The 13,268-nt window shown below is 34.6% G+C and overlaps 1 protein-coding gene across 4 annotated transcripts in view; it reads left to right on the forward strand.

Moving 5' to 3' along the window:
- XPO4 (exportin 4) overlaps window positions 1–13,268 on the forward strand; it is a 121,960-nt gene that overhangs the window by 77,049 nt on the left and 31,643 nt on the right. For all 4 annotated transcript variants that reach the window (XM_059143773.1, XM_059143774.1, XM_059143777.1 and 1 more), the window contains exon 9: window positions 42–216. In XM_059143773.1, the coding sequence (XP_058999756.1) occupies window positions 42–216 (175 nt within the window). The remainder of the gene's footprint in view (window positions 1–41; window positions 217–13,268) is intronic.

The following is a 13,268-nucleotide window of genomic DNA, read 5'->3' on the forward strand; positions in this document are numbered from 1 at the left end:
CTTCTACTACCACTTAATAATACTCATTACTTGACTTGTAGAATTGAAATAGAAGATTCAGAAGCTGTGGGAATCTCCAGCATTATCAGCAACCTGATAACTGTGTTCCCTCGAAATGTTTTAACTGCCATTCCAAATGAACTTTTCTCGTCCTTTGTTAACTGCCTCACACACCTCACTTGTTCTTTTGGGCGAAGTGCTGCATTGGAAGAAGTGGTGAGTGCCTATTCTAAAATAAATTGTGTCTGTTTTTTACAAGGAAATTTGCTGTGCCTTTGCAGCATTTGTCATGACAAATAAGGAAGTGCTACCTATTGCTAAGACTGCATTTTTGTTACATGTGCAAACTATTTGTAATCTGTGTTTAGAAACAATATTTTTAAATCTTGTGGATTAAAATCACTTTAGTAGATTAAATTTATTGTTAAAATTTTAATTTTGAGAAAATTAAATTGGAATGAAGTGTCTGTATTAAGAATTATGTTGCAAACCCATTTTAACAAAATTTTAAGTTTAAAAATTGCTAATATGGTAATTTAATATTTTTTGAGGATTAAAAAATTTTGGACTTATTTGGAATTTTGGACTTATCTGGAAATTTTGGACTTATCTGGAAATTACAGAAATATAATTTGGTTCAAATAATTATAATCATGCTGGTTTTAACTGAGCCGTCCTCTTTCATTTTTTTGATGCTATGGTTTAATAGTATATTAGAATTTAGTTTTCTTTAAGATCAATAGCAGTACTAAAGATGTTTTTTGGTGGAAGTTTTCGAATGTATATTTTCCAAATATAAAATTTAATTTAAGAGATTAAAATTCCTTGACAGCACAGCTGTGTTACTAAGAGTTACTGTGAATAACTACATTAATCATGGGAAATAATTGATTTTTTTCCTCTGTAGTGGTTCTTAAATTGTTGGAACTAATTTTTCTTTTTGTGAATCAGAATGTGAGTTTTTTTGAAAGATCATAATTAAAAAGAATATTTATAGTTATCTGTTTGAATTTTATGTTAGATCCCATCTGAGTTGTTTTGTTGGGGGTCTGGCAACATCTGTATGAGTTTTTGTATCCCTTTAAGGGTGTTCAGAAGATAGAGAACTCGAGAATGGTTTATGTAGTTGGACGCTTTAGCGTTTTGATGAGTAAAGGAACCAGGTCAGGCAGATATTTGCGTGTTGGAAAAAAATGTAGGTAGTAGAAGAATAGAAGCATAAAGGCATCATATGTGAGATTTGAATTTCTCAGAGGGAAAAATTATGTACTGAGCATGGAAATACGGGGAAATTTTAAGTATTTAACTTGATTCAAACCCTTTTCAAATTATCACAAATTCTGAATCATTCAGGTTTCATTGAACATGATTTCATTGTGCTTTTCCCCCCGCTTGATTGGTTTGTTCTCTCTTCTAAACCAGGTGGATTAAACAATATGTTGATCACATATTTAGAAACATAGCTATTTTTTCATTTCTGTTTGTGGGTTAAGGAAGTTCCTAGACATTTTATAGAAGAATTGCTAGAAGATATATAACATTCTTGGTTTGCAGATTTTAAGTTGAGAATTCATTTATTTTGACCAGGAGACTGACAACTTGGAAAATAATTTTCTGTCAAGTTGGATAGAGAAACTTTAGAATATGGAAAGCCTAGATACACTTTCTGAGATGATGTATATTGTGCTTGTTTCACAAAAAGGTGTGCTGTAGATACTATATACCTCATAGATTTCATTTAAGAAAATTGTTACTTCTTTTCATTTGTTTTAATTAATTTAATTGTTCTGTTTATGGTGTTGGAAAATGATTTTAAAGATAATTGGTTGCCGGAGCATGGGGGTGGCTCATTCAGTTAAGTGACTGCCTTCTGCTCAGGTCATGATTCCCAGGTCTTGATATTGAGCCCCACATCAGGTTCCCTGCTCAGTGGGGAGCCTGCTTCTCCCTCTCCCTCTGCTGCTCTCCCTGCTTGTGCTCTCTCTCTCTCCTGCACTCTGTCAAATAAATAAACAAAATCCTACCCCCCCCCCAAAATATATTGGTTACCTGCCTCTGAAACTAAATTGAAAAAAAAAAAATGGTTACCTATTTAAAAAGGCAGAGGGGAAAGATTTGCCTAAAGCTTTGTATTACTCAGAGGCAAGATTTGGTGAGGTGGAGGGCTACGAGGGAGGCCCCTCAGGATGAGTTGTCAGAGGACTAAACAAATCCTCCTAAATATCATCTCAACCTCATGTGGTTTTCACTGTATCTTGTGTGTGCCAGGGGAGGGGAGCCTGGGGAAAGTGCAGCTAATATCAAAGTACATGAACAATTCTAGCCAAACCAGAGTGGAAGTTCTAGGATTCAGGTCCCATCATCTTTTGTTTCCTTGGGTACCCAGTAATTGTAGTACTAGTACATAATACCTATTTGTCAACCTCAGATGAAAAAATGTATTTTTAAAATGATCTTTTAAGTAAAAATAGAAAAATTGGGGCAATTAAAAAAACTGCTTAGAGAGTCAGCATGATACAGAAAGATCATGAATGTTTGGAAGGAGACAGTATTGTCATGAGCCAAGTAATTATAAACTACAGAACCTTGAACAAATTGCTTTACCTTTTTTGAGCATGTTGATATAGTTAGGATAATAATTCCTTCTGTTGTTCTGTGGGGTGGATTAATTATATGGAAGTGCCTGAAAACTAGACACAATAAAATGTGGAATAATAATGTTAAAATTAACCTTTATAATAATAGGACTTATTGAGAGCCTGTGTTGTGTATACTGTCTTACCAAGGTAAGACAAGTTCTTGGGTTTTGTGCATACTAACAGTTTTAATAGTACTTTTCTTCACAATTTTAATTTTGTGAAATGTTTTGTTTTTCTTTAATAGTGAAGGAGGTTTTTTTGCTCCAATAGGAAAATAGACTCAGCATATACACCTCTGTGTTACTGTGAGAATATTTTTTCAAAACTGTATTTTATTTAGGAATACATACAGATTGTCTCCTTTTTAAGAAGTTTATGTCTCCAATGGTGATTATGTGGCTGTAGCAAGGGAGAAAAATCTACATGGGAAGAGAAATTTTTGATATTCATAATGTGCATTTCATGAAACGTGTCTTTACTTAGTGACTTTAGCTTGTGTGTGAAGACAGTTATTTATGACTACTCTTCAACTTGCAATGAACTGAAAGTCTGTGCTGAAAAAGAATAATTCCAGTCTTCAGCCAAGTCGTTCTCTTGGCTGTCAAAATTTCCTGGTATTACTTGAGGCTTCCTGAAGCCAAGAATTTTTTCATTGCACCCCAGAAATCAGATACTAACTATTCCTGGACTAAAGAGGTGAGAATAACTGTAGAGATGGAACTGTTGCCTTAAAAATTAATATTCTAACAAAATAATTGTTCCTATTATATCAGTTGTTTTATAAAATGTTTATAATACTAGTATATCCATTTGAATCAATTCAGTGAAATTTGAAGAAGACTGTGACTTGAACTCTGTACTCTAGTTTGCTTCTTGGTTTCTTTTGTTAATAGAAAACTTTAAGTTCAACTCCCAATAGGTTCATCAGACAGGAGCCACATAACTTGTTCAGTTAATTGAGCACAGCAGCCAAGCATGATGCTTAAACCTTGAAGTGTATGAAGTGTATACATATGTGTTTCACAGTGGGTATGTAAAGGAGGTGGTGTTAGATAAACTTTGTAAAGAAAAAACTTTAATTGTAGTACATCTGTAGCCTAAACTCAAGACCAGCAGGACAAGGTAGTAAAGAGAAAGATACTTGATAAAGTTGTTAGGAAGTTCATTATAGAATGTAACATGGTAAAGTAACGTTGCAGTTTGTTGGGTGAATGAGTGAAGGTGAAGTTCAGCATTCTTCATTCAGAGTCTATTTTCTCTGGCTCAGTGGATAATTACATTGTAGGGAGGAGATGTAGTGAAAAGGAAAGCATTTAAGTCAGATTACAAATTGAAGTTGAAAAGTGGGGAGCATAAATTTGAGATATTTCAGTGATAAGAGGGAAAACTACTAACTCACTTTCTGGAATGGTGATATCCATACAATAATACACATATAGTTGGCCTTGCCCCTTAACTCACAAGAGGATGGGACTGTTTGAGAAGCCATGCCAACCTCCCCACCTAGTGGTTCTGATGTCCAGAAAGGATAAATTGGTGATACTATAGAGAGCAAGACAGCTGTCCAGCTTCATTATGTGCATTCATTTCATCTGCTTGAAAGAGTAAAAAAAAAAAAAAAGAATTAGACAATGTGCATGAGTATTTTTTAAACCTTGCACGTTTTAAATATACTTCTTTTTAATACTAACAGTTTTACCTCTCTTAGGGTATTTGGAAGAAAATTGGCTATTACACCTTAAATAAAGATTCTTATTAAAACAGGTCTTTAAAAAATAATTGCACTGTTTTATTTAATCCTGGTTGGATCATAATTTTATGAAAGCAGTGTTTTCCTGACTTGTACTTGAATCACCTCCAATTTTTTCAATTTGTTGTACTAATCCTAGCACAGAACCAGTGTTTACGTTTTACAGAATTCTTGCACTTGAGGTGCGGTATAGTTGGTTGAGAATAAAGCTTACCTATTGTCATAACTGTTGTTACATATAATATCCTTTGTATTGTTTAAAACAGTATTATTAGCACTAGAAACATAACCAGATCTAATGTGCTGGGGGTTTAAAAATGAACACAGAGTGAGGTAGAAAAAAGGGATTGCCCGTCTACCCCTTCCTTGTAAGCCAGGCAAGTCCCGGAGATGTTGGCACATGAGGATATTGCTGGAGTAATTCAATTCCATAAATATTTATTGACACCTACCATGTGCCAGGCATGGTGCTTGATGTATATACATTACTTAGCACTAAGAATTTGAAAATTCATGTGCATTTCTAAAAGGAAGAAACTATTTTAAGGAATTTGTAATGTTTAAGCACTCTGAAAATTGCAGCTCAGACTCTTGGTGTTTTTATGGGGGCAGATTTTTTCCCCCTTGTGATCTATCTATAGGATTCTTCTAACAGCTGCAATACTTGTCCACTAAATCAATTTATCTTGGGGTCTTTTAGAAGCCAGGAATACTGTCAGCTGCATAGGTATGCTGAAGTTAAATTAATTCTATGCCTTTAGGGCCAGCTAGAAGAAAAAAAATAAGAGAACGAATTATTCCTTTTGCATTGAACATTCAGAGGCTTCTGAAGTTTAAGTAGAGTTCATGAAGTTTTATTTGTGACATTTCTGTTATTTTTATCTATGTTATCGTATTTGCCTTAAATAATGCTACACCAGGAAAAGAATCTAAATTCTTCCAACAGATGAACAACAGCATAAACTAGTAAGAGTTCTTTGAGTCTTTAATCTTTCATTTTTCCTTTCTTACTAGTGTTTTACACTTTGCACTACATCATATATTATTTGATCTGTCGTTGGATTCGGGGGTTGTCCCCATACCTATAAATTTTAAACTTACTGTGAAATATTTCATTCATCCAAAGTAAAAAATTTCATATGTATATGTGTATATATGTTATAAAATAATAAAATGAGTCACTGTATACCAACCTCCAGATTAAGAAATAGTATATCGATAGAACTTTTTTTTTTTCGATAGAACTTTTTTTTTTTTTACCCTTACATTTACCTGGAGTCCTCCCCCCCCCGCCCCGTCTTTTATTGTAGGCATGTTTTTGTCTCATCAGTTAATTCTTTCAAATGGTTTTTTTCATCATGTTTGCAAAGGAACACTGCTAGTGAACTTCTGGTCAGTGTTGGCATTTTTTTCTCCAGCTTCTACAATCTCTGATTGTTTAATTTGTTTTCACTCCCAAGTCCATGTAAAGAGTAATACAGTAACAACAGCCTCCGGCCAGAAATACGGAACACAAAGTTAAACCAGGTCAAGGAATTTCTTAAAGAATATTTCTTAAAGGGGCGCCTGGGTGGCTCAGTGGGTTAAAGCCTCTGCCTTCGGCTCAAGTCATGATCCCAGAATCTTGGGATAGAGCCCCGCATCGGGCTCTCTGCTCAGCAGGGAGCCTGCTTCCTCCTCTCTCTCTTCCTGCCTCTCTGCCTACTTGTGATCTCTGTCTGTCAAATAAATAAATAAAATCTAAAAAAAATATATGCCTTAGAAATAAAATTTTCTGTGTGAGAATGAATTATCCATATCCATCTTCTTGCATTTTTTATGTCCGAATCATATTCTTCTTTTGACTAACTCATGTAATTTATGTTTACATATGAAGAAAATACTGATGATCATTTCAATTTCATGGACTTCTTTTTAATATTTGGAGTCTTCATGTTGGTTATTTGCTGTCTGTAGAAAAAAGATCTATTGTAGTGGGATGGATCATACTAAATATCTGATAGTAACTATTGTCCTGTTAGGAGTAGGTTTGGAGTTGTTTACAGCATGACAATCAAATTTAGAACTACTCTAGCACGAGATGTATTTTCAGTGCAAGAGTTATCTTATGTACTTTTATAGTATCTCATATTAGGTATATACATACACACATACTTTATTATTTAGGACAATTTTAGATTCATAGCAAAACTGAATGAAAAAATCAGAGTTCCCTTATCCCCCCCTGCCCCTACAAATGTAAACAGCCTCCCCTAACATCAGCATCCCCCACCAATGTGGTAAACATTTGTTACAATCGATGAACCAGGACTGACACATCCTTATCCCGCAAAGTCTATAGTTTACATTAGAAATCACTCTTGGTGTTATATGTTCTGTGGATTTTGACTAATGTGCATTGATATGTATTCACCATTATGGTATCATACAGGATAGCTTCAGGGCCTTAAAAATCTTTTGTGTTCTACCTCTTTCCCCTATCGCTGGCAACCACTGATCTTTTTACTGTTTCCATAGTTTTGGGGTTTTTAAAAACATTTTATTTTTTTAAAGGTCTCATTTATTTATTTGACAGAGAAAGGGCACAGACAGGGAGCAGCAGGAGAGGGGGAAGCAGGGTCTCCGCTGAGCAAGAAACCTGACATGGGGCTGGATCCCAGGACCCTCAGATCATGGCCTGAGTCGAAGGCAGATGCATAACTGACTGAGCCATCTAGATGCCCCTAAAAACATTTTATTTATTTTATAGAGGGAGAGCACAAGCAGTAGGAGAAGTAGGCAGAGGGAGAAGGAGAAGCAAGCAACCTCTGAGCAAGGAGCCTGACATGGGGCTCTATCCCAGGAATCCTGGGATCATGAGCTGAGTTGAAGGCAGCTTAACCAACTGAGCCACCCAGGTGCCCCTACTATCTCCATAGTTTTTGCCTTTCCCAGGATATCATATAGTTGGAGTCAAACAATATTGTTAGATTTTAATTCTGAAATTCAAAGTCAAGAAGGGGGAGCAGATTCACATATACATATTTACTTTAGAAAGCCTTCTTTGGCAGCATCTTCATAAATGAAATTCACCACTATTTTTTTTTTTTAATATTCACATAGACGTAAAAACAGATACTTTTCTATGGCTGAAGGGCTCCAGATTCACTCCTCTGTACACTTCTAAGTTAATTATGAGCTTTGAAATGTAAGTGCTGTTATCACAGTTTGATTACCTTCTCCACCCTCCATTCCCAAATGGAGTAAAGTGGGGTCAAGTAGTCTCATAAGCTCTAAGCCCCTCTCCAAAGCCTTTCTGGCAGCAGGCCTGACAATACTTATGGCATGAGCACATAGTGTCTAGCTTGGACTGCTTGGTCATCTCTGTGCACGTGCTCTGGCTTGGCTGTTGGGTGTTGGCCAGTGTGGCCATGGAGCAGGGCCAAAGTATTATGAAAAAGCACTTGGTTAGGTTTCAGTTCTCCATGATTAGACTGAAAGATTTAGTTGCCAATTGTCATCAACCAGATTTCTCACACTTTGCCTGATGAGTTACTTATATTGGTATTCAGGAGGATCCAGAAGGCTGTTTAGAAGTTTTTAGTTCTTATTTTCTATCACCATCTAATGAATAGGGGCTCTTACAGTCTGTGATTTTCTGCTTTGTTTAGTATCAGGATTATTGCTCTTTTGATAATAAAAAAGCTTATAAGGCTTTTACATCTTCTACTTTTCTATATATGAATAATTAAATTATGATAAGATTCATTATATATGTACTAAAGAACAACAAAGATAGTTTTAAGAAAATGTCCTGCTTCCTTTTGAGATACCAGAGGTCAGAGGATGCTATTCCATAAGTTCCTCTTAAGATATGTTACCAGTCTGTTTGTTTTGGCAAGATAAACTGTTAAGACTTAACAAATGATGTCTGCAAAGCATGTGCTTTATTAAGTATATAAACAGGCCACAGATGTTTCTTTGGGAAGAAACTATTTTATTCATCTCTGTATTCCAGTGCTTCGCTCTTAGCATTCAATGTATTTTTATTGAAAGAATAAAACTACCCTTTTTTCTTGCTGCTGATAACACATTGAGCACTGTGCATGGCCATTGTAGCATTGTATTTGTTCATCTTAAAGATCTTTTCTTTAGTCCTCAAAACCATCGCAGATTATTTTATTATGTCATATTTGATACAAAAAATAAAATGTTACTTTAAATCATCAGATCACCATAAGTGAACCCATGACCCAACCTAAGATCACCAGTACTGTGGTCAGTGGTACCAGTGTAGTCATCCCAATCCTATGACCCCAGTTTCTCCCCCTTGCAACCCTGCAAGAAAAGTGACCACTGTTCTGAATGTGTCATTCTCTTGCTTTAGAAATTTTCATCATTTCTATGTATAAGATACATCATCGTGTGAATGTTATGCCAGATTTCCTCTGTTCTGCTGTAAATGAACTTTTGAGGTTCCTTTTCTGCCATTACAAACAGCATTACAGCAAACATTCTTCTGTGTGTTTCCTAGCATACATTCATGAGAGCTTTTGTAAGGTCTAAACCTAGAAATGGAGTTTTAGGACCATAAGATAATGTGAATGTTCAATTCTACAAGATAGTTTCAAATTGTTTGTTGAAATGATGGAACCAGTTACTTGTTCAGTAGTGATATGTGTGAGTTTTCATTGGTCCATGTCTTTCCCATCACAGTTTTGTTAAACTTGTAAGTACACGATATGGTCTTACATAATTAAGGTGCTAGTAAGGTGAGCATTTTTTCATATATATGATTCCTGTGGTTATTCCTTTGAATTGCTTGTTCAGTCCACTCCCCATTTCCGTATCAAGTTGTCTTTTTTGTACTGTTTTATAGAAATTCTTTATACTGTACACTAGTTTTTTTGTCAGTTATTTGTTGCAGATCTATCCTCCCAGTTCTGTGGCTCTTCTTTTCAGTTTATGATATCTTTCTTCTTATAATTAATTTGGAGTAATTTTAGATTTACAGAAAAGTTGCAAAGCAGTACCTTTTACCTAGTTTGCTCTAATTTTACCATGTTATATAACAATGGTACATTTGTCAAAAGTAAGAAATTAACATTAGATGAATTATTATTAACCAAACTTTCATGCTTTATTTGGATTTCACTAATTTTCCATCAGTCATTTTTCTGTTTTGGAATCCAATCCTGAATACACTATTGCATTTAAGCTTTATGGTGTCTTTTGATGAACAAATGTTCTTCGTTTTAGTGTAGTCGAACTTACTGTCATTTCTTTTATAATTAGCATTATTGGGGTGCCTAGCTGGCTCAGTCAGTAAGAGCAGTGTGGCTCTTGATCTCAGGGTTGTGAGTTAGAACCTCATGTTGGGTGTAGAAATTACTTTTAAAAAATGATTTGCATTATTAGTTCCTTGTTTCGGACAGCTCCTCTTCCTGTGTTTTCTTCTAAATGTTAAAAGTTTACCTTACATGACTTGACCATCTTAGACTTCAGGTTTTAATATGGGATCAAGTAGGGATCCAATTTCCCTTTTTTTCATATGGATAACAAATTTTTATTGATTTATATTTATATTTTTCCCCATTTTTTAAAAAAGATTTTATTTATTTGACAGAGATCACAAGTAGGCAGAGAGGCAGGCAGAGAGAGAGGAGGAAGCAGGCTCCCTGCTGAGCAGAGAGCCCGATGTAGGGCTCGATCCCAGGACCCTGAGATTATGACCTGAGCCCAAGGCAGAGGCTTTAACCCACTGAGCCATCCAGGCGCCCCTATTTTTCCCCATTTTTATTGAGAAATAATTGACATACATTGCTGTGTAAGTTTAAGGTGTACAGCATGATGGCTTGATTTACACATATGTGAAATGATCATCACAGTAGGTTTATTAACATTTATATATCATAGATACAACAAAAAGAAAAAGTTTTTCTCTTTGTGATGAGAACTTTTAGGATCTACTCAAACAACTTTCCTATATATCACAGAGGAGTGTTAACTACAGTCATCATATTTTACCTTACTTCCCCAGAATTACTTATAACTGAAAGTTTGTGCCTTTTGACCACCTTTTTCCAGTTCCTCCTCCTCATTCCTCTGGTACAACAAATCTGATGTCTTTTTCTGAGTTTTGTGGGATTGTTGTTGTTGTTCTTCTGGTGCCATATATAAGTGAGATCAGTATTTGTCTTTCTCTGACTTATTTCACTTGGCATAATGCTTTCAGGGTCCATCCGTGTTGTCACAAATGGTAGATTTTCCTCATTTTTTTTTTTTTAATGGGAAATTTTCCAGTGTGTATATATACCAGAGTTTCTTTATTCATCTCTCAGTGGACACTTGGGTTTTTTCCATGTCTTGGCTATAATGCTGTCTATAATGCTGCTGTGAATGTGGGGTTGCAGATTATCTTCTTGAGTTTTTATTCCCTTCGGATATATTCCCAGAAGTAGAATTGCTGGATCAAATGGTAATTCTGTTAATTTTTTGAAGGTCCTTCGTACTAGTTTCCATAGTGGCTGCACCAATTTACAATCCCACCAACAATGCACAGGGGTCCCCTTTTCTCCTAATCCATGCCATTATTTATTAACTTTTGCTCTTTTGATGATGGCCATTCTCACACCCATAAAGTGATAATCTCCTTTTGATTTTGATTTGCATTTCCCTAATAACTAGTGATATTGAGCACCTTTGATGTACTTGTTGACCATTCCTATATCTTTGGAAAAATGTCTTTTCAGGTCCTTTGTTCATTTTTAAATTGGATTATTTGTGGGTTTTTTGCTATGAAGTTATATAAATTCTTTATATTTTTTGGATATTAACCCCACATCACATCTATGCTATCATATATGTAGTTTTCACATAAAAGCGGTGTGTTTCCAGAACTCTCTAATCACTTCCATTGGTCGGGTTTCTATTTCTGCACTTATATTTTGCTTTATTCTGAAGGGGTGTTTAGGTATTTGATAGGACAATCTCCCACCCTCACCCCCACTCCCTTCAAGTTCTTCAGAAGAGTCTTGGATATATTTGGCTCTTTATTTTCCATATAAAATTTGTGAATTTGTTAAGTTGGATTGTGGTAGGGGTTATGGGGAATCCCCTCTCTCTCTTTTTTAAAGATTCCATTCATCATTTTGACAGAGAGAGAGTGGGAGAGGGAGAAGCAGGCTTTCTGGGATCATGACCTGAGCCAAAGGCAGACACTTCTGAACCACCCAGACACCCCAACTATGGGAAATCTTAAGTGAGGAATGGATATCTCTCGATACTAACACTATCCATAAAAGTGGTATTTCTCTGTACTGATTTAAGTCTAATTCATTGTGCCTAAATAAAGGAATACATTTTTTACTAACTTATATTTTTATTACTATTGTAAATAGTATTTTTAAACTTCATTTTTCACATTCCTGCTAGCATAGAAAAAAATGCAGTCAGTTTTTGTATATTGATCTGATATTTACTAACCCTTCTAAATTTTTACTGGTTCCAATAATTTATCTTTAGAATCTTTTTAGTCTTCTGTGACAATTACATCATTTATAAATAATGATAATGTGTTCAGACATTACAATCTGTGTTTCTTTTTTAATACATTTCTTTTTCTTATTGTACAGTATTGAATACAAATGGGAACAACTCATCTTTTCTGGTTTATCATTGGGAATAATGTCTGCTCTAGGTTTTTGAGCTGTTCTTTATCAAAATTGCTAATAGGTTTCTGTAAAACTTGACTGACTATTGGATATTATTAAATGAATTCCTGCTTAATAATTTAATGAACTGAATTGCTCTTATGGATATTTCTAATGGTAAAATTGCCTTTGAATTTCTGAGCTGAACCCAGCTGGATAATCATGTATCATGGCCTTTTATGAATGGCTGGATTTGTTTGTTGTCAGAATTATAACAACTCCACAGATCACTCTCTAGCCCATTTTTTTCTCTTCACTCGGTCAGTTTGTATAAGATTAGTTGTTTTTTATTTTGCTTTTTTTGGCTAATTCACTAGATCTCACCTGTAAATCTGCCGAGCCTGGTATTTTCTTCTGGAGAAAAATTTAAACTAACTAAAAATTTTAAATGGTTGGTTGTGAGAATATTCAAGTTTTCTTTTTTCTTTTTTTTCCTTGGTCCAAATACTAGGAGTGTGTCCATTTTTTTTAATGAGTTAAGTTTTTACTTCTACTTTTTTCTTCACATTTATAATTTTAATTTTGTTACTTGTATCATTTCAGAATATAATTTTAATGTAAAAATGGAATATGCTAATTGGTAAAAGTAACCCAAACGGTGCATAAAAATTAAAATTCTTCAAAAATCCCATGAATTGCCCACTTTCTTGGCATCTCTTTATTCATATATAGGGTTATAAATACCTTTTCCCCTCCTCAAAGTATGAACATTTAATACTCAAAATTGTTTTAAAATTTTTTTGATTAATGAGAAGTAAACCAAATCACTTGTAGTTTCACCTTCTGAAACTTATTAATTTTTTAATGTATTTTTTCCAAATTTTAAGCCATACTTAGACTTACATAAAAATAAAATCATTACTTTTTATTTATATCATTAGCATTTTTTCATGTCATTAAAATAGTACTGGAAATCATGATTAGGGAAATGGTTCATAAATTTGTTAGCATGTGTTTAAGTAATGCTGCAGTAGACATTCTTACATGTAAATCACCATATGACTCTGCTGTTAAGTAGACATTCTTAAGTCAGTTCCATTTTCAGTTAACCCTTTGAATGTTGTCTTGTTCTACATTAGGCCACTCTTCACAGCTGCTCTTCCATTAATCAGGCTTTAGAATAGTGGCCATGAGGGAAAGAGGAAAGGTATTTAACATAGCAGTTGAAACTATATTAGAGATTATTTT

The sequence above is a fragment of the Mustela lutreola genome, chromosome 13, assembly GCF_030435805.1.
Source record: "Mustela lutreola isolate mMusLut2 chromosome 13, mMusLut2.pri, whole genome shotgun sequence".
Lineage (NCBI taxonomy): Eukaryota > Metazoa > Chordata > Mammalia > Carnivora > Mustelidae > Mustela > Mustela lutreola.